Source organism: Pholcus phalangioides, unplaced genomic scaffold (assembly GCF_987345545.1).
Source record: "Pholcus phalangioides strain wild (caught in Gottingen) unplaced genomic scaffold, Ppha-v1.0 ptg000029l_1, whole genome shotgun sequence".
Lineage (NCBI taxonomy): Eukaryota > Metazoa > Arthropoda > Arachnida > Araneae > Pholcidae > Pholcus > Pholcus phalangioides.
Genome location: NW_028301619.1, coordinates 2,758,905 through 2,781,431, shown reverse-complemented (window position 1 = coordinate 2,781,431; position 22,527 = coordinate 2,758,905). Strand labels below are relative to the sequence as shown.

At 37.8% G+C, this 22,527-nt stretch overlaps 1 protein-coding gene across 3 annotated transcripts in view; it reads left to right on the top strand.

Annotated features, from left to right (window-relative positions):
* LOC149067583 (uncharacterized) overlaps positions 1-18,812 on the top strand; it is a 32,511-nt gene extending 13,699 nt beyond the window's left edge. The window contains exons 3-9 of one of the 3 annotated variants that reach the window (XM_089252490.1): positions 890-999; positions 6,695-6,790; positions 7,006-7,113; positions 7,223-7,285; positions 16,138-16,210; positions 17,671-17,758; positions 18,067-18,812. In XM_089252490.1, the coding sequence (XP_089108616.1) occupies positions 890-999; positions 6,695-6,790; positions 7,006-7,113; positions 7,223-7,285; positions 16,138-16,210; positions 17,671-17,758; positions 18,067-18,415 (887 nt within the window). In that variant the 3' untranslated portion in view covers positions 18,416-18,812. The remainder of the gene's footprint in view (positions 1-889; positions 1,000-6,694; positions 6,791-7,005; positions 7,114-7,222; positions 7,286-16,137; positions 16,211-17,670; positions 17,759-18,066) is intronic. The other 2 variants (XM_089252491.1, XM_089252492.1) reach the window with 2 other exon arrangements.
* The last annotated feature ends 3,715 nt before the right edge of the window (positions 18,813-22,527 follow it).

Genomic DNA, 22,527 nt, shown 5'->3' with positions numbered 1-22,527 from the left:
GATTGCATAGATGTTTATCCTCCCTAGAGCAGCGGTTCTCGACCTTTTTTGACTCGCGGAGCCCTTTTAAGTAAAAAAATTCCATGGCGGAGCCCCATAGGCCAATTTTTTTTTAATTATTCATCAAAGTTACTAAATTATTTTTACTATTTAAAAATATTTATAATTATTTTTTTTAATTTTACTGTTTTTTTTTAATTTTTCTCGAGCGGCCGCGGAGCCCCTGGAGAGTACACAAGGAGCCCCAGGGGCCCCGCGGAGCAACGGTGGAGAACCGCTGCCCTAGAGTATGGAACTCCCTAATCCCTAAGATATGGGCTTACGGTATCCCTCGAAAGGTTTGCGTACCACAAGAATACGCAGGAAGATTGCTTTTCTAAAAATGCGTAGGAAGCTTGTATATTTTGCCGTAAGAAAAGCATTAAACTTTTTTATTACTTAACCCATTTTTTCTTCAGCCATTGCTGATTATTTCTGGCATACCTCGCAATGGCCCTTCTCGCGACCCTCAGGGGGTCCGCAGGTTGGGAACCACTGTTCTAGATGAATGCTGAATTTTTCCTATCCTTTTTCTTGTCCACCACACTCGTAGAAAGCGTATTTGTAGTAGAAATTTTAATGAAAGAAGATATAATACTTGTTTTTTTTTCGTATTTTTTCAACAAAAAGTGATTTTACTGTATTTTACATTACTGATGAAGTGAATATGCTGATTAAGTGGACATTTTGATTTCATTCCAAACGGTCCACTTAGAGAGAGGTTCATCTGTCTTTTTTTTTACTTCGATGATATGGCTAGTTTACAATATCTACGTTTATTTGTTAAAAAAAATTATGCAATTTACTGAATAACTATGAGAAATTCTTTTCTTTTTTGCATATTTTTCAGCTGAACTGCGATCCTCACGAACAACGTTAGTGCTCAGTGTTGTCTTTGTGGGAATTTACATTTGCAGTTGGTGGTGGATGGCATTTGCGATAAAGCAAGTCAGTAAAGGAGTAAGTTCCCTCTAATCAACATTCTGATTTTATCAAAATTAGGGCTTCCTAAACTTTTCAGGTCTACGACAACCTTCACATTTCCTGGCCTAGCGATTCCAATTGAAATCACTAACGTTCTTGTCTTTCACGGCCCATTCTTCGTGGGGAACGATGCTAATTAGCACTGCATACTGCAGTTCAGGGGCGTAGCCAGAAATTTCGTTCGGGGGGGGGGGACCAAAGTGACAGAACAATGGATTTGGCCATCTTTTTCCCTTTTTTCAGTCATTTTCTCACATTTCGGGGGGGGGGACCAGACCCCCAAGTCCTCCCCAACGAAATTTATAATATATTTATACCATAATTATTTCAAACGATGCAGTGGCGTCGGAGCAGGGGGTGCTGTGGGTGCTCGAGCACCCACGGAAGTTTGTAGAACGGGTCCGAGCACCCACAGAATTGATTCAAAAATCGAAATTTCCTACATGAATCTCAAGACGGGCACCGACAGGTTCGAAACACTTCCGACGCCCCTGAAACGATGTGTCACAAAGCAATTGTTTGTGACGACAACTTCAATTCAGAAAAAATATATAAGAATTTTCCGTAGAACATTGCACTATTTTATATTATAATTTTGTTTCATTTTGCAATTCCTCAATTTTTAATGCTAAAAAAATACGGATGAAATGAAATGCCGTGGTTTTAGCAGAGACGACTCCACCAATAGCCACTACCCTAAACTTGGCGCACACTAAGATGATTATATGAAGTTATGAGCTTCATATTTAAACATTTTCGCATAATTTGTTATGAGAAATTTTTCGATGAGTTTCAAATTTATATCTAGTATATGGTCCCTAAAAGTGGTCATTTTTCATATAATCACTCATATCTCGCGAAATAGAGGTCAGATTGGAATGAAAATTGATTCTGTTGGGTTTTCGACTATGCTGATTCGAATGAAGTAAAAATTAGTGTATGCTTCTATTCATAAATTTTTAAAATATGTTTTAATAATTCATAATTCATACTTTAAAAAAAGCCAAATTCAAAATGAGTAATAAAATTATATTTGGCCCATTAGAATCTATCATTTAATATAAAAATTAATGAGAGACCAATATTATTTCAGCAATTATGTTCAAAAACAAGATGTTTCCGTTTAACATTACGACACTCATTTTTCAATAATTTATATTTCACTAACCGTTCGTTCAAAATTGATGAAATTTGGTATTTCGGCATTTCTTGAGATACTGAATCCAAATATGGAAGAAAAAAAATGGGATTACCATTGAACTTTCAAAAGTTGGATCTAGTTTCAACATCTAGATGCCCCTTTAAAAAAATGAACTTAATACACTTATGGAAGATCTTAAACGAAGAAGAATGGTACCTTTTTTTTTCCTTTACAATAGATAGAATCCAAGATATCGCCATCGTTCGGTTAAAAGTTGTGGGTACTGTACAATCGACACTCGTTATAGCGACCATGCCATTACAACGACTGGTAGGATAAGTCCCAAATGTTTTCATAGAACGACTATCATATATGACGACCCTCCCAATATAACGTCCGTTTTCGACCGGACGAAGGGGGTAATTATATCGAGGGTGTATCGATTGGTGAGGGACAATGCAAGGTTATGGTGTCGCAGGGAATTTTTCTCTAATAGGGTTATTAATAAATGGAATAGCTTACCCCCGAAGGTAGTAAATTGTAACACAATTGACACGTTTAAAAAGAAATTCGATAAACATGTTGGGGTAAATCGAGAAGCTATCCATACTTAGAATAAGACAACCATAAGTATTCTTTATGGGCATTGTATAATATTTTATCATGTGTATATATTGTTTATAATTTTTGTTAATTGCATTTTTAATTGGGTTGCTATATTTTTGAAATATATGACATCCATATTTTTATGGGCATCTTTTTATCAGCCACCTCGTTGGGCATTTTGCCTGTTGTGGTGTTGTATTTGTATTTGTATAATACACTGCCCATAAAAAAGACTATGGTTGTCTTATCTAAATATGGATAACTTCTCGATTTTTCCCACAATGTTTATCGTACTTCTTTTTAAACGTGTCAATTGTGTTAGAAGTCACAATTTCCGGAGCTAAACTATTCCATTTATTGACAACCCTATTAGAGAAAAACTGCTTGCGACATCACAACCTGGAATTGTCCCCATGTCGAAGCAGTCGATTGACGGACGGATGTATAAATATAACTTGGTCCATCCTATCCATCCCCAGGTCCGGCACCAGGCATGAGATGACGAGGCCGCCACCTAGGGCGACATTTTTTATGTCAGATTTGCTATGACGGTGTTCTCTTTCGTGCTGATTAGTACACATCGAAATCGTTTTGAGGAGAAAGCGCGAGTGGATAAATAAGTGAAATAAATACTAGAGATGGGGCGAAAATATTCGGCTGCTGTTCGGTATTCGGCCCGGTCAAATAACTGTGTAAATCTAAGCACAAAAAACCTGCTTTACAAAGTTATATTAACTGGAATTTTTCACATAAATTAAAAATTTACTGATTATATTTTGTTGTGTGGTGTATATCCCTTTCTGTGGAAGAGGTTATGTCAGGCTGAATTTCTAGTATAAGGAAAATATGATATTGAATATAGAATCCTCCTACAATAAGGTGGAAATGAATTACACAAGTTCACTAACTGAAGAATGTACATAGACATGAAAATTTGAAAACAACCCGTTGAAAATTTTAAACACTTCGATCATATCCCCCGACACCTGCATTCCTCTAATGTAAACATATTCAAGAAACAAAGTCTTTTCATATCTCACGCCTTGTGTGCCAACAAGAGCACGCGTAGCTCTTCTCTGCACCCCATCAACCAAGTCTACACCCAGTGGTTAAAAAATTAGGAACACCTTGCTACTCACCACTAATATCGTGTGGGACCTCCCCTGGCTTTGATAACAGCAAATATTCTTCTAATCATGGACTCTATAAGTTGCTGAAACCGTTGAGGAGGAACATTAGTCCATGCTAACGAAATGGAAGCTCTTAATTCTCTCTGATTATAGAAGGTGGCGTTTCGGAGTTTTTAACAGACCTTTCAACCTCTTCCCACAAATGCTCAATTGGGTTGAGATCGGGTGACTGAGGGAGGTCATTGAAGGAATTGAAACTCTGAATCATGTTCCTCAAACCAATCTGGGATAATTCCAGCCCCATATGAGAGTCCTGCTGGAAATAGCTATCATCATCAGGAAACATTATGGCTATAAACGGGTGCACGTGGTCAGTAATGATGTGTAGGTAGGCGCTAACATTGACGGATGTTTCCAATGGAGATAAGGGACCAAGAGTATATCGGGAAAATGCTCCCAAGACCGTGATTCCACTGTCACCCGCTTGAACAGTTGTCATGTGGCATGCCGGATCCATGGCTTCGCACTGCTTGCGCCACACACGGATCCTGCCATCAACGTCATAGAGAAATCTTTACTTCAGACCAGACAACCTCTTTCCATTCATCAAGCGTCCAAATTCGGCATTCTCAAGCCCACAAAAGCCGTTTCCTTCGGGTTTGAAGCGAAATCAAAGGGACTTTTGTTGGTCGTCGACTATTAAAACCAATTAGTTTTAAGATCCGTCTTGTAGAGGATATGCTTTGCGATAATCTTGAGTTTGATTGCGCTGCAATTTGTTGCATTGTAGCTCTTCTGTTGCTGCACACAATGCGTCAGTCACCTGGCACCTCTTTCGTTCAAAAGCGATTCCCACCACTATTCCGCTTTGCGCTCGAACTTTTTGGAGCTGGCATTCTTTAAAGACTCGAGGTACTGTTGTACGAGAAAAGCCAAGGTTAACGACTTCGGAGATACTGGAATGGCGGAATGGCCCCTTTTAGCGCCCACAATCATGCCGCGTTCAAATCACTCAAATCTCTTGTTTTCCTCATGAACATTCAAATTGCAACGTTAACTAGTGCTTCTGACCAGGAGAAAGCTTTTTAATTATTACGTTAGCGCACGCGCTGCACGGACGAGTCGAAGTTTGAGTGAGAAATGTCCCTGTGCTTGATCATTTGATTATTTTTGTCGCACCACGGGTATTTTCTGCATACGAGGGCTAATTAGACCGGGACCTACAATTTGTTGCCGATTCCGAACGGCAGTTTTATTTAATACTCACCGAGAGGTTGGTGCGCTAAACCCTCGATGTGGGACTCCCTTTTCTATGATCATGTCGCCGTTTCTATTGTACCCTTGTGCCAGGGACGTTTCCGACAAGGACGAACCAGGTTCGAACTCACGACACCTCTAAACATCCTTTGGTACTGGGCTACCGCGCCCAATATGTCCCTCTGTAGCATAGGCGGAGATACCCCAGCGTCAGTGACGGCGCCGACTGACCTAATATATATGAATAAATATGAATTGGCATCATCATCACTCCCCCCCCCCAGGTCCTCAAAACCTTACGACATACTCCATTCCAGGACGAACTAAGCCTCAGTAAAGCGGAAGAATGACTTTAGGAGAATGTGAAGAGACCTTTTTTAAAAATGAAACCGAACATTCTATTTGCTTTTTTGACCACTGTCGTTACATTTTTCAAAAATTTGTTAACTTGTGGTTAGGGGTTTTTTATTTATTTTTTATGGAATTTATTTTACTTTTTTTTCACAAGCTTCATGTTGGACCCAATCGAATGCCTTCTGGAAATCAAGATAAACTACGTCGACGTTTTTGCCATTTCCCAAAGCCTTAGTCACGTGATCATAGGAGGTTGGTTACACGACTTCCCCCTTCTTGAACCTATGCTGGCTATTCTCGTCTATCCACTTCCCAAATCGCCTTTTGATAATAATTTCCAAATTTTTCGAGGGAGCCCGTCAAACTCACTGAATGATAATGGACACAGCTTCTCCACTACCATTTTTATACATCGGAACCACATTAGCAAGCTTCCAATTCCCTGGGACGATACCTTCAACACTACTTCTGTAAATCTGTTCAACTGTCCCGAACAGTTCATTAGCACATTCCCTAAGGACCCTAAGAAAAATAGCATCTGGTCCTGTGTGTGTGGTGCTTTGCTTGCACATACTTTTATTTTAGAACTCTCACATCCTCTACTTAAATATCGTTGAGGGCCCTCTCACCCCATGACACATGTTTCCGTACTTTTGATATCACCTTCCCTATTAAAAACCAACGCCAAAAAGTCATTGAAAGCACCACACATGCCTACATTGCACTCTACCCGAAATCCTTCTATCAAGAGGGGCCAATTGTCCCCCTTACATCCATTGTTGACGTACCTGAAAAACGATTTTGGGTCAGCGCCAATTATATCTGCCAACCTTGTGTGTAATTCTCTCTCTCTCTAACTTCCGTTTTATTTTCCCTATTCACCTTCTTCAATGCCCTTTTTTCAGTAAATGATGTGTGTATGTGACAGGATATATAATAGACCTTTAACCAGACCATATTTTTTGTCTTAATGTTTTACTTTTTGATGACCTGAGTGTCTATAAATGGCGGTAGCTTTTCTTTTCATTCTAATAAAAAATTGTCAACTAGCATGGGTAGATAGAGATGCCATCCTAATACAAATTCAAAAAAGTTTTTAAATGACTTGATTCAATTTATTTAAATTGATTTTCGTACAATAGTCTGTGATTTGATATGTTATAATTTTCAAAATTAATTTCAGGGAAGTTTCTCTCTACGAACCGTTTTGCTTTTGGCAGTATTTGCTGCAGTAGATATTGCTGCTAGTACTGGATTCGTGCTGTTGCGGCTCATAATGGTAAGTCAAAAACGAGACAAAGAACTGTAGTAAATATAATCAGGTCCATAAGATAACCTGCAGTAATTCTCAACCCGTGGAGTACGAAGTCTATCATAAAGAAGTCAAAAGACTTGGTTTAATCTAAACGATCTTCTTTCCTGCTTGTTAAAATCATGGATTTTATTGATTGTGTATGATCTCAATATTTGTATTTGATTGTTAATTTTTCATAGTATATGAGACGAGACAGATTTTATCCCAGCATATTAAAGCCATTGAATGCTCAAACAGAATCGGATCAAATGGCAGCTTATGCAGCTCTGAGACTCATTACTATTAAGGTAATTAACAAAACATTTCTTTTATTTAAAATGGCTTCCTCACAAAGCATAGATATTACTAAATATTTGCATAGCACATTATTAACTGATTTTTCTTTTCATTTTTCAGTCAAGCTGCGGGAATTCCGATATTCTGGTTACTGTCGTTGTTGGTTTTCTTACTGTTCTGAGGGTAAATATGAACTACTACAATAACTGATTTTTCGATTCTCTCTCCTGGTACTAAGGTTTTTTCTACACGAGGTTATTCACGCGCAGTGTCCCTGACAGTATCTGATGATACCAGAATAAATCTGGAGCTACATAGTGTCCCACAATCAACTGACAGTTTTCAAAGTGGGATAGCAAGAAAACGGTAACAGATTGGTCATTCTTGCAGAATATAAATGTGCGAAGTCAGGAATTTCAGATATATACGCCATTCACATTGCAAGGAGTTGAATAATTAAAATAAAAAAATAACTTTTTTTTATACGGACACCTTGTGTCCAAAAATCCAATCAGAAAGTTGTTGCCGTCTCTCCTTATGCCAACAAAAAAATTTCCACGTTTTTAAGTGCAATATTCTCAGAGATATCTGAATTCAAAAAGCGGAGAAAAGTTGGGAAAGAAGCATTGTCTTGTCCGTTAGGCTGTTCTTCCCCAACTTTCGTTTGATTTTTGAATTCAAAAATATCTCAGCGAATATTGTATTTAGAAACACAGAAATTTTTTTTTGTGTTGGCATCAGGAGAAACAGGGCAACAACTTTCAGATCGGGTTTTTGAGCACAGGGTGTCCATATAAAAAGTTATTTTTTTTATTTTAATGGCTTACAACCCCTTGCAGCATGAATGACGTAGCTAAAATTCCAGACTTCGCACATTTTTATTCCGCAAGAATGACTAATATCGGTCACCGTTTTTTTGCAATCCCATTTTGAAAACCTTCAGTTGATTGTGGGACACACTGTACCTTACATGAATCTTTATTAATCTTAATTTTCAAAAGTTCGGTCATTCTATCTCTAATACATTAGTTACGGTGAGCGTCCAGAAAAATCTTTTCCGGGGCACTAGGATATTTCTTGAGGATATGAAGACGTCCGAAAACCCTGAACGTGATTCAATTTTCCATAGCGACTATTATAGGGCTCAATTCTGACGTGAAGTCGTCTTTTCAGACCAAACCGGGTTAACTCCAAAAAAGTTGGCGTAACATAACTACTTTAAATACTCATATCTAGAGTAGTATATGGGTGTCCTGTAAGTGCTAATACCGCCTTTATCTCATCATCCCTCTGCAGTAGAGGTATAGTTTCAATTTATAGATTGCTCAAAAGGCGTTCAAAAATTACCCTGTCCCAGTTTTGACAGAACACAGCGCGTCACAAAATAAAAAATCTGATTTTTTCCCTAACTATAAATTAGAAAGTTGTTGCCGTCGAAAAAGGCCAACAAAAAAAATCCAAAGTTTCTAAGTGCAATATTCGCTGAGATATTCGAATTCAAAGATCGGAGAAACGTCATGAAAGACTAGCAAGAACTAACCGACAACGCTCCTTTCCCTCACTTATGCTGTACTTTTCTCAGACCTTTGAATTCGAATCTCTCAGCGAATATTTCACTCAAAAACTTTGAATTTTTTTTTGTTGGATCCGGGAGAAACAACTTTCTAACTGGAAGTTGGAGGACAAGGGGCACGTTTATTTTGTGACACGCTGTATTTCACTCAAAACTGGTACAGGATAATTTTCGAACGCCTTTAGAGTATTTTTTAAACTGGGATCATATCTCTACGACGGACGGTTCATGAGAGAAAGGCCGCATTAGCAACTACAGGACACCCTGTATACAGTATGTATAACACGTGAAGGTTTTTTGGGGTGTGTCCACGGATAGATATTATTAAGATACACACACACTGAAATTCAACAGCCCCTGTTTAGTGTAGATACGTTTTCTGGTTTCATTTCCGGGCACTGAAAAGTTGGCGTAATGAAACGTTACGAAATTCTTTAAACGCTCATATCTCGAGAAGTATATATGTTACTGTTAAATGTGATAAATACGGTTATTATTTTCAATCAACGACAATTTGCTAAGTTTGATAGTTCTGTGAATTTATCACATTTACCGGTGATTATGTGTAATGCACAGCTCGTATCGGTATAAATATGATAAATTGTCACTAAATTACTTAAATTGACCTGGCATTTTGCTGAAACTTCAGTCTAGGATTATTTTCAAAAATGTTGATGAATGAAGAAAGCTTGCATTGCAAGACTGATAATACGTTTTTGTCCTTATTTAATTTTTATGGAAAAATATGTGTAGTGCACCCACATCACGTACGGGAGAAATTGATAAGTGGTTGAATTTAAATGATATTTTGCATGTGATTTCTTCCATATATTTATCATACTTACCAGTGTCCTTCGGGAATTATATTAATAATCATCGGGGTAAAAGTAATAAATGTAAGAAAATTTATCAAACTCACCAGACGATTGGTGATTATGCATAATGAACGGCGATTCTAGATAACCATTGATTTATCACATATACCGTAACATATGCAACACGAGAGCGTTTTTTCGTATCTACGAATAGACTTTACTGATACTAATTCAACGGTACTATATTAGTGACGATACATCTCGTTTGCGTACCAGGTGCGCAGTACCAACACCTTCCATAGCAGAAAGCCTCCCCGTGAAGCTTTGACGTCGTCCATTTCACCTGTAGCCATTGGATAAAGCAGGCCGACGTATGCGAAATATTTACCTTTTTTGCAGTATATACAATGACTAGGTGAAATTAAGGCAACTGAATAAGGATTAAAGCTATTTCTAGAGGCTATAGGTGAAATGGACGACTTCAGTGACGTCACGAACTTCGCGTGGAGGCCTGCTATGGAAGGTGTTGGCAATACATTTGCATAACGACATTTTCTGACTATATCTAAAAAAATAAGAAACGCACATATAATACTACCCCTGGCAGAAAGTGTTCGTTTATTCATGAAAATACTAGCAATGCTACGTTTAACCCTTACAGCGGCAATCCCGAGATATCTCTTCATGCTTATCGGGAATCTGATCCGTATCCCCGCCGATTATGACAATATAAGCATGAAAGGGAAATTTCCGTACTAGCGGCATTCTCCCTCCGAAAACAAGCATCGTATTTCTCCGAATATTCGGATGACGATAAGGATAGGGGAGACCCACTTCTTAAGCATCGGATGATCGTATTTTATACGAAATATGAAAAATTTATTTCTTGGACTTGGAAATTTATTACGGTGACTTAAGTGGTGTTTTTCCTTGAAAGAAAACTATGCAATTTCGCCGGCCTTTTGCAATTGATTGGATGGATTCAATTAGAAATCCAAGTGTAGTATACAGTGGAACCTCTCTACAACGATACTCGATATAACGATAATTCCCTCTACAGCTATATTTTTTCGAGACTTTTTTTCACGGTATATTTCTCGATGATATAATTATCCTAAAATTATATACATATATATATATATAAAATAAATTGAAGCAAAGTAATAATCACCCACCTCCATCAAAATAGGCAATGGAGGACAATACATTATTATCCCAATGTGATTTTGGTAGTTCCTTATGAAGTACGGCTTAAAAAGAACTTCAATAAATTAATTAGAATGCTGAAATATCTTTCTGAATAACATTTACATGCTGAAAAGTGTATTTTAATTATAGAAATAACTCTTCATATACTCTTATTTTCCATCCGCCCCATTTAAAAAAATAAAAAAAAGTATCTAGTCGATAGCCCCGCAAACACCTTCCATTTTTAACGTTAAAGAATGTGAAAAAAAAAACCAAAAACAAATGTTCTGCACGTGCATTAAAACTGAATTGCGTTGCTACCGTCGCTGAACAAAAAATTCAGTAAATGTATAGTTGTTGTTGTATACCCCATGCTTAATTTTGATTGGTCAGTGGTCGATCGGCCAAAGGGAAAAATCGCTTTTCCCTGTGTAGAAAGCGATTTCTTTGATTTTCCCTCTTTCACGTCACGTGACGTTAAGGAGTGAGCCTACGAATAATTCCTTGGTATCGTTTTTCGGATTATTCTTAACGTCATGCTTATAATTCGGATCGGATGAGAATAAGCATGAGCAGGCCCCTGATCTGCTTTATTCGGTCACAGCGAAGTATCTCGAGTTCTTAACATGCTTTTATTTCCAACGTAGCAGTTATAATGCGTATCAGGAAAATTTTAGAAACCGCTTAAAGGTTTAAAACGAAAAAAACTAAAAAAAATAATTTTTTTTCTCCGAGTGGAGGTTTTTGTGAAAACAATCATTTTTTAGTTACGGAATGAATGAAAAAAAAATCAAATTTATATTGCAGTTTGACCTTGAAAATCGTTTTATGAACTGGCAACACCCAGGAAAAAAAAAGCGTTCGATCACTGCTTTAAAAAAACGGTAGAATGAAATAATGTTTACGCAGTTGCAGGATTACCAGACAATGTATAAAAAATGAAAATGCAACGGGATTTTGATCATTAACTTTTTCTGAAGCATTAAGAGATTGATCCCAAAAGATACCTTTCTGGTGATCTCTCAAAAGATTATAATTTACACTGCTGGCCACCCAAATTGCAACACCAAGAAAGACAAGAGATATCGCAACAATATTTATTTTGTAGATAACATGTTGACCAAGCATCAAATGATTAAATTTATAGACTTCTGTGAAGTGTGGTTCCTGCCAAAATCAGTAGCCAGAGTAGCCGCCATTGTTGGAGATCACCCCTGCCACACGCCTCGGCATTGATTCAAAGAGACTTTGGATGTGTTCTTGGGGTACAGCAGAACAAGCAGCTTCCACGCGTTGCCAAAGTTGATCTGGTGTGGCAGCTGGGGATGTAATCTGGGTCAATCGTTGCGCAACCATGGACCACATGTTTTCTATCGGCGAAAGATCCGGAGAGCGAGCTGGCCAGGGAAGCAATTCAATCTGGCGATTGACGAAGAACCTTTGGAAAATGCGTGCCATGTGTGGTCGCGCATTATCCTGTTGAAATATGGCTGTGGGCAAGCCCTGAAGGTAAGGAAGGACAACTGGCTCCAACACCTCGGAGATGTAGCGCTGGCTTTTTAAAGTACCGGCAATGCGTACTAGAGGAGTGCGAGAGTGATATCCAATACCGCCCCATACCATAATACCCGGTGCAGGACCAGTGTGGCGGTGCATAACGCAGCTGTTCAGCATCCTCTCTCCACGGTGTCTCCAGACTCGAATACGACCATCGTGGTGTTGCAGACAGAAGCGTGACTCGTCAGTAAAGACAATTTCATTCCATTGTGCCGTCCACATCCTTCTTTCATCGCACCATTGGCGGCGGAGACGTCTGTGGTTCTGCGTCAAGGGTAGACGAAGCAATGGATGTCTTGCGAACAGACCACTCTGCTGTAAACGGCGTCGAATGGTACGCGCAGACACTGGATGATGCGGTACAGACTGAATGTGCTGTGCTATGGTTCGTGATGTGGCTGAGCGATCCGTCACTGCCATACGCCTGTCATCACGTGAAGTGGTGCACTGAGGTGGATGCGATCGAACACGTCGGTCCGTCGTACCCTCCTGCATCCAACGATCACATATCCGCATTACAGGTGTTTGGTTTCGTCCAACACGACTACCGATTTCCCTGAAAGATAATCCACAATCTCGGTAGGCCACTATCCTTCCTCTGTCGAACTCGGATACTTGATCAAAAGATGATCGCTGTTTTCTATGAGGCATAATTGATCGTTTTTTTGAAAAAACCACAAGAAAAACACAATTGCCGTACTTCAAATCGTCGAAATCTCCAAGCCTTAAATAGCGCTTTGAAGTGGCGCCACAGGCGCGCGTGATGTGCGTCTGCGCTGAAATTCTAATCATTTGCATATCTCACCTCCGCTAATGCATGTTGTAAATTTCATATTATTTGCATGCTTCCTTCAGGGTGTTGCATTTACGGTGGCCAGCAGTGTACATGTTAGAAGACGGAATTCTTTAGGTAGTGCAAATAAAAATCTAAACCAGATTCAAATTGGCACCAGATAATGTCTTGATTGCAATGGTTTAAAAAGATCACATCAGCTGAAAAATGATCGACTGCAGTGCCATCTTAACGCAAGTTCTCCCCCCCCCCCCCCATTGATAAGACATGTTAATTGTCAAAACAACTTGTTAAAAACAACTCAATTTGTTTTGCCATTCATTTGACTGTTGCATACATGACAGCCAACGGACTAGGAGAACTTTGTATCGTGAAGCGTACAATGATTTCAGAAGTTCTATGTGGACATTGCAGAGAAAAATCTTTGATTCCAAGTATCTACAAATGGTTTTTGCATGGCCGTCTTAAAAGCATCATGGGTCCCCGGGTCAAGTGATTTTTTTTGAGGTCCTACCTGACAAAATCTCGAAAAATTCAACTACGCCTCGTTTTTCTGAGGCCCCACTCAAGACAGTACTAGATTTTGGGATGCAACCAAAGATGGTTAAAGAGTACTTTAACCAGCTTTGGATGCAAATAACTTCACATTACAAGACGACAGTTTTGTCATCGCGGAAAAAACATCGCCAGTCCTCTGATATTTTTTCCGCAGTACGTAGAACACAGTTAAGCACAGTTCTCTCTGAGGAACTCCGTCTTCCAATATCGAAATTATCAGCTTTTTTTAGATCAGAAAAATATGTTCTGGGAGCAGGGCCGTCTTAACAGCATCATGGGTCCCCGGGCCAAATGATTTTTTTGAGGTCCTACCTGGAAAATTCAACTACTTCTCGTTTTTCTGAGGCCCCTCTTCTCTTGAGGTGCCCGGGTGGACCCATGCGTTAAGACGGTACTGTCTGGGCTGGGAGCCATCTCTTAGTACTTCAGAAAGATTTATAATAATGAAAAAACTTCGTTACGTTCATTTTTTATTCATTGTCTTGTTACCCTGAAACTGCGTAGAAATTATTTCATTCACATACTTCGAGACCATCGTATTTTTTAAAATAGTGATCGCGAAAACACTTATTGCCACACGAAAGTGCTGACCACACTTTTTACCGCGGGTATTGCCAGTTCATAAATCGATTTTCAAGGTCAAACTGCAATGAATTTATGATTTTCTTATTATTCCGTAATTAAAATTTTTGGCTTACGTGGGGGGAACCCCCCCCCCCCGAGATTATAGTGTTATTTTCTGCAGGGAAAAAAGTAACTATCCCCCCCCCCCCCTCGAGAAAATTCTGCGTAGGCCTATGATTCGAATGATTGTTTTCACCAAAAACTTTCCCTCGGAGTAAAAAGAATTTTATTACATTTTAAACGTAGGTAGCATTGCTAGTGTTTCGGTGCAAGGGCGTAGCGAGGGGGACTTGGCGGTCTGGTCCCCCCCCCCCCGAAATGTGAGAAAATGACAGAAAAAAGGGAAAAAGATGGCCAAATCCATTGTTCTGTTACTTTGGTCCCCCCTCCCCCGAACGAAATTTCTGGCTACGCCCGTTTCGGTGGATGAACGAACACTTTCTGCCAGGGGTAGTACAGGCACTGTATTTAAAATTGGTTACCAACTGCTGACGGACGTTTCTTTATTATAGTATTTTAGAAAAACCAAAAAAAATATGGTAATTGTGTACCCTGGAGCCGTCAGCCCCACCCTTGTGGGGCGGGGTTATGATGAAGTCTTTCCCAGTTTCACTTATAGCAGACATGTGAAATGAGAAAATTTTAATTTTACGACCATTTTTTCACTGACCGAGTTATGAAGCATTGAATTTCGTGTATTTTGGCACTTTGTCGTATCCGGTGAAGCATCATTTCGGCCAAGCTTAAGGGCCCGCACATAAAATAACATCGAATATACCCGGATTATATTTATTTTTTCGTATTTTACATTGTAATACTGTAATTATTTGGCTTTCAGCAATACATAAAGTTAGCCAAAATAATTTTGTACACGTCTTTAATTAGTTATAAATATGTGCTTGTTTCTTTTTTTTTTTCATTTCACATGCAAAACCATGAAAATGTTATTTCCTCTAAATTGAATGACTTAAGATGATGAGACACCATTTGAAACCTTTTTCTATATTAGAATAACTGAAAGTAATCTCTTTGAATTAAAAGTATCTATCTTGTGCAATCGAAAGTTATCTCCGAAACAAACGGTTTAGAAATTGGCTACTGGATAAAGATAAGAATGGGCACCCTGTATATACCTTCTACACGAATTAATACGAGTTCAAAGATAGTTTCTGTACCCTAACAACCAGGGCCGCAACTAGGGGGAACAGGCGGGTCTGGAGCCCTGGGCGCTGAACCAGAAGGGGCGCCGAATACACCCTTTAACTGCTTCCTCTACATGTAAGGGGCGCCAAAATTCCGGCTTGCCCCGGGTGACAAAGTATCTAGTTGCGGCCCTGCTAAAAATTCCTATCATGCCATTAAATGAAATCTAAAGAAATCGTCGGCCCTTAAACCAAAGCCGTAGCGAGAGGGGAAGGGTCTCCCCCTCTGAAATGTTGGAAAATGGCCGATTTTTTGTAGAATGACACGGTTAAGTCTATTGTTTGGTAATTTTGGTCCCTCTCCTAAAAATATTGATGGCTACGGCCCTACCTTAAACTTGGCTAAAATGGTTCGGAAAAAATGCCAAATATGCACAAAATTCAATGCTTTATAACTCAGTGATGGTCGTAAAATAAAAATTCTTTTCTATAATTTCACATATGTTGAAACATGAATTTTTCTAGATATGACTGATAGGACCCAAGGGATCATATAAAAATTTGAATTTTGTAACTTTTTTATTAATATTTTATTAATATTTTTTTTTAATTTGAACAGCATTTAAGATGATGGTCGACATCATTAGAAACATTTTTTTTTATTGAAAGTTGTCCATAAAACCAACAGTTCAGAAAATAGCCATTGGAAAACTACAAGAATGTATACCCTGTAGATCCGTTTACTTGCCAATAAAAACTATTTTTCGCATTTTCTCTTTTTCCAGATTTATAGCGTCGTTTGTGTTACTTCTTTTTACAAGAAAGCCAAGAACAGCTCCCAAGACATATTTCAAAAAGGTATAGAAGATTTATGAATACATAAAATATACACCGAGAAATTAGAAAAACTGGTCGAGTAGGCCTTCGGCTCCGGAAGCCCATATCAAGGATGGACCGTTATACAGTTCATACGCTGTCACTTGTTGCTGCCTGCCCCAATATTGAAATCTGTAGCGATTTGAGGCAGTGTTGCACGTCTGTCTCGGGAAACGATTCTTGTCAGCCGTCTCTATCCTGCGGATGACCTAAAACAAGCAACTAATGAAAAAGTGGTAATTTATGATGTCAGTAAATCGAGAGCGAGACTTATAGCCACTGTAAAAATAGCCTCTTTAATCAGTGCTGTCTTAACGCACAGTCCAGGGGCCTCACAAAAATGAGATTCGGTTGAAATTTTCTAGAATTTGCCAGGTAGGGCCTCAGGAAAAACCACTTGGCCCGGGGGCCATGATGCTCTTAAGACGGCCCTGTCTGTAATCCTTATACAGACACCTTAACTGTACTAAAACAAGCAACATGAAATTTAGGTTTTAACCAATCCGCGATGAGTTTCATGCTGCATCGCTTGTAGTATCAGAAGCTGCTCACTGCAGTGTTGAACATTGTCAGAACGCGTATGTGTGTGATTAGCACACGTTTTCCTGGCGCGACGTTCAATAACATACTTAATTCTACCAGTAAGACATCCACAATTGGTACTATTGCACCTGTGTGCACCCTGCCTTATATAAGCGCTGGTGACTGCATCCAGTTAATTGGTGGCATTTGTCACTTCTTTGCAGATGCTCGCCTGTACCAGTTTTTCTAGCATCTCAGTTTATACACTATATATAACTCAAATGTAAATTTAATTTTAATCACGTAAACTAAATTTTTAAAAAATTGAAATTAAGTGTTCAAACTTCTTTATTGGACAAATTGTGACTAAATTTTATGCACATACTTGATGAAATTTTGAAAATGCGGGAAAATATGAAACGTCACCAAAAAAAGTTGCCAATTGTTAGAATACTTGACAATTATTGCTAAAATCACTTAAAAATCATCAATGGGAGGGAAATATATAGCACTACACTACTTTAAATATGCTGTGAAATTGAAATGTATTTTGCAAAAAAAACACTTTAAAGCATGACACATATCCGAGATGAATATTTAGTCTTTATTACCATAATACAGTATAATTTGTAAGTTATGAGAACTACATCAATGATTTCAGTATAAATTACAAAGGCAAGGAATCTTAGTTAACGAAATGGGAAATACTGCATGGTTTTATTTAAAAAAAAGTCAGGTGGAAAAGTTTAGCGGTCATATGGCCACCCAACATATTGAGGAGTGGTTTCGATTTCCGGAGGAAAAAAAATTAACACATTTTGACTGCCATGGGAAGAAAATGATATTAGAGTATTGGTGATTTGCTTAATGCCAAACTCATCTAACAGCTACTGTCTGTCTCATGTATTCTTTATTTGCAGATATTACAGGTAGCACTGGAACATCAGAGAGAGCTGATTCCGTCAAAGACATCGATGATTACACACCCAAGTCACTGATAATAGATTTGTAAGTTTTAAGCGTTTATAAACTTTTTGGATGATATAACTTCAAATTTGTTGAAATTTAAATGATAAAACTTTCCTGCAAAATAAGCCACATGTGACTCTACTTGATTAGCAAACTAATTATGTATAAAAAAACTTGCATGTTATCTTGAATTGCAATTATTATTTCTAAATCTCATTGGTTAAAACCCATCAAACAGTCTATTTCCATGAAAAAAATGTCAAAAGTGTGTCAAATAATCAAGCATATAAATTTTATGAGTCTAGCTATTTTACAAAATATTATTCATGTTTCATATTCTTTTTTAGTCCTAAAAAACCCCATCTTGGTTCCAACAGAGATCACAGTAGGCGATCTAGTATAGCTGCTTCATCTACAATACTGGATGATGACTTGCAAGGCCTCAAAGTTCAAGCATCTGATATGGCTCTAGATATGCAAAGAACAGCACTTAACTCAGCGAGCCAAGCCATCAGACTATATTCAACAGAGAAACGAATAGCGGAGAGCATAAAGCAGGACTTTGATCAGCTGTATAGTCCAACCTGGCATTGTATAGCTGGCCGAAATTGGGGAAGCTGTGTGACTCATTCTAAGCAGTGCTACATACGATTGAGTTACAAAGACATGACCATCATGCTGTATAGGTCAACATGAATTGTTTCATCAAATCTTGCAAGATGCAAGTTCCAGTAGTCAATATTTGACTTCTAAATCAGGTAACGTCGAGTAGTAATAAGAAATATATGTACATCTTGTGATTCACTATCAGGATGTTTTGACAGAAAGTTGAAAATTTTGTACATTTTCAATGTTGGCTCTCCTTGATTTTCCTCTCTGCTTTACGAATATAAAGTTAAAATGTTAGCACAATCTTGAACTTAACATACTGACCAAATACTTTATGGTGATTTAATGATGTTCCATGTTGAAAATACTACTTCAATCAAGCTAATGGGTGACTATATATATCCCTCGAAATAAATACAGAATGGATCAGAAACAGTGATTATATATTTGACGAACTGATGAAATAAAAGGACTTGTTATTCTCTGTTTTGTATGCTCTTCGCTCCAGATTAATACTTATGCGTATCTCATTGTTAATGGTTTTAATGATTCTTTTTCAAGGCCTGAGTTACACATATGTGTACTTAACTCAAATGGTCCTAGTGAAGCTCTCTACCTAGTTAACCATTTATTTGGCTGTATTACTATCAAAAGCAATATATCAGTTTCTTGTATTTTTCATATGAAGGCATTGTACATTTAGGCATTGATGCTTCTTAGCAAATCCTAAACATGAAAGCTCACAAGTGAAAATCAAAGTTCCTATAATTATCAATAGAATGGCTCAAAAGTTGCATATAGTTGTCTCCTATTTCTTGACAAGTTACGCAAGAACGATTTTTGACCCATGTATTTTGGAGGGAAATTCCATGTGTGGAGGAGGCATATTGCTATGCATTCTTCAACAATGATAGAAAAGCAAGTTGACATTTTTGACAATGCCAAAAATGTCATTTTTATATTATGTGAATCTATGTGTTTCCTGAAGTGCCAACATCCCATACTTTTTAAATATTAACAATAATTGTTTTTGTCTTATAATAGCATTCAGGGTACTTCATTTCCTTAATATAACCCCTCAAAAATTTTCTCGACATTTCAATGCTTGCCGATTAAAGGGTTAAAATACCTGCCTGCCAATTTGCATACTTACTCGCGAAAATTCAAAACAGAACTGTTATGAGGCCTCTTCCCCAGGCCATTCCCAAGTGGAGTATTGAGCAAGCCCAGTTCTACAGAAAAAGGATGTGAAATTAAAAGCGTGCAGGTTTTTAAGAGTGATTAGAGGATCAACTATGTAGTTCGATTCACTGTAGAAGTAAAAAAATGCTACCAGACATAGAACATAGGAACGATAATTAATACTACTATGGCGATATTTGATAAACATTGTTCAGATTTGAGTGATAAAGTTGTCATGCCATGTTTAAATTTATTAGCAGTTTCGTCAGTGTTATTGAAACAGAAAAAGTATGAAGTACAAATGACTGGATACCAAGCGAAGATAATTGGAAAGAAAAGTCACATTCCCCACAGAGGAATGTGACTTTTCTTTCCAATTATCTTAGCTTGGTATCCAGTCATTTGTACTGACCGACGACTCTGTGTTCCTTTGTGCTGAAACAGGACTGCGCAATAGACAGCCTCTCAACTCAGTAGCAGCTCATCAGAAAGAGTACGGGGAGACTAATGGTGAAATATGCAAAAAATTGCTCCCCCATCTGGACCATGTTCCCCTAAATGCATGTGCTGATGGCATATGCAGAACTTTCTCGGGGGGGGGGGGTGGTTATAACACTTGACCCCTCCTTTGCGTTTGCCAATGCAATGTTACATGGGGCATCATAATACTTTTCATTCTGTATCGGTAGCTATTGTACAACTGTGTATATGCATTGAATAAATCTAAATTTCATTTATGTGTTGTGTTGTTATGCGATGCATCAATTGCAGTTTTGAGAAAATAAATTTTTTTTATTTGCTGTTCGTGATTTCCATTGCTCCTTTGTTGCTTATTGCCAAGGCCGTTATTTTAAGACTAGCTTATACGCAAGAGGGATCATAAATTTGGTCAGATTTTTAAAAAAATAAAAAAAATAAACAAATTGACAAACTGCAGTGCGATTTTAGACTCTACACAGGCAAACTTTTTTTTGACACAAAATTAGTTACAAATTCTCACAGATAAGTGCCATTGCATAGTTTTGTTCTTTGGTAATTAGCAAATTTAATTCCTTGAAAAGACTATGGAAATCTACCATATCAGTTTTATTAACCCTTTAATTGGCAAGTATAGAAATATCCACGAGGGAAAAATTTTGAAAGGTTATATTAAGCAAATGTCCTGAATGCCATTTCATGACAAAAAAAAATTGTCAATATTTAAGAAAATATGGGTGTTGTATTTTAAACAACACACTGTATTTATATGATTCACCTAGATTAGAATACTACAAAAACGTCATTTTTATTGATATTTGCCAACTTACTTTTCTAATCATCTTTCCATGCATATTTGTGATCGAAGTTATGATTATTGAAGTGATATATTTATAAAAGTTTGTTCTTATGATAATTTTTTTATTTTTTTATTTGTCATTTTTTTTTTATCTCATGAAATATGAAGGATTAAACTTACTAAACACAAGTAAAATAATCTAAACTTCCTGAAAAAAAAGTTATGCGCTCTAAAACTTTCAGCAAAAATCAACACTCACTGTTTTCTCAACTCTTGATTTTTGGTTAGATTTGCAATGTTCACCAGGATCCTCCTTGAAGGATCCAGGAATATAACTGTTTAGATCGGTGGTTCTCAACCTTAGGAAGCTCACAGCCCAATTGATTCCTTTTTTAAGTGGAAGGCCCAGTCATACACATGACTAATGAGAAATAAATGAAAAATTAAATATTGAATCACTCACGGCCCGGTAGCATATTTTGCAAGTACACCGTTATTCAACAATTACCCAATTTTTTTCACACAGCCAATCACGTTGCTTCAGTCTGTATGATAATTTGCATAATTCTACAATATATTCATCATGGCCCCCACATGGGGGAGAGGGCTGACAGGGATCCAGCCCTGAGGCCCCATGGGAAGGTCTTTTCAATTTTTTTTCTTTTAGATATGTCCCAGGGGACTCTTTAATATCATTCATATCAATTTGTACTCGTATCGACGGATATCTTGAACTAAGTACCTTCTATTCTTCTCATTGCAATTTTTTTTAACAATACACATGTACAATTAACTGAGAAAAAAAAAACGGAAATGAAGAAAAGAACAATGTACAAGGGGCCCCCTCCTAGGAAGGAAGAAAAGCCGTGATGATCATGGCTACTGACGTATAAAGACACCAGCATTTTGTGTGTGGCCTCAGCGCTATAGCGCAGGGGGCCCGTAGGCTGCGCTCTTCAGCAAACCCCCTCTATAGTAAATTAATAGTGTGAAAAAAATGTTTTGCTGCATATACAAATGCCATATCGTATGCAGGATTTTCTCATGGGGGGAGGCATTGAACATTTTTTTTTTTCGGAAAGGGGTTTCTTTTTTTTTTTTTACTGAAAAAATACACCACAATCTTTCCTCAAGGGAGGTGCACAAAATTTTTTTTTGGGGGGGGGGGGGTCCGCGAAAAATCCGGGCCTGGTGGTCTGGCACTAGCACGTGGGGGCCATGATCTTCATTTCCAAGTCTGATCGCCGAACAGTCACACAAACAAGGTAGATATTTCCACCGCTGTTCCACGAGACATTTCAAATGTGCAATTGCGCTATTTTCAATGTAATATATTAGTTTTTTTTCTTAAAACCAATTTTGGAACAATTTGTCAGCACACATGGCGCATACCGCAGCCCATGCAGTAACTTTAGGCGAATACAGTGGTTTCTCTTCACACAAATGAGGATTTTCGAAACCCCAAAATCTCCAGTTTTTTTTAAAATTTTAAAAAATTAAAAAAAAAACTAGATTTTCGAAATTTCTGTACAACATTCTTACAGTTTTGCTAATAAACGTACCATTTACCGCATAATTCTATTGATCTTTGTTGTAGAGATATTTAATTTTGAAATAAGGGATTATTTGCTGATCACCCTGTACAAGGTGATTCAGAAAAGATGGAAAAAACTTTTTTTAAGAGGTGGTAGTAAATACAAAAACAAACAATTTTCATCAAAGAATGTGTGGTGTAAAATGA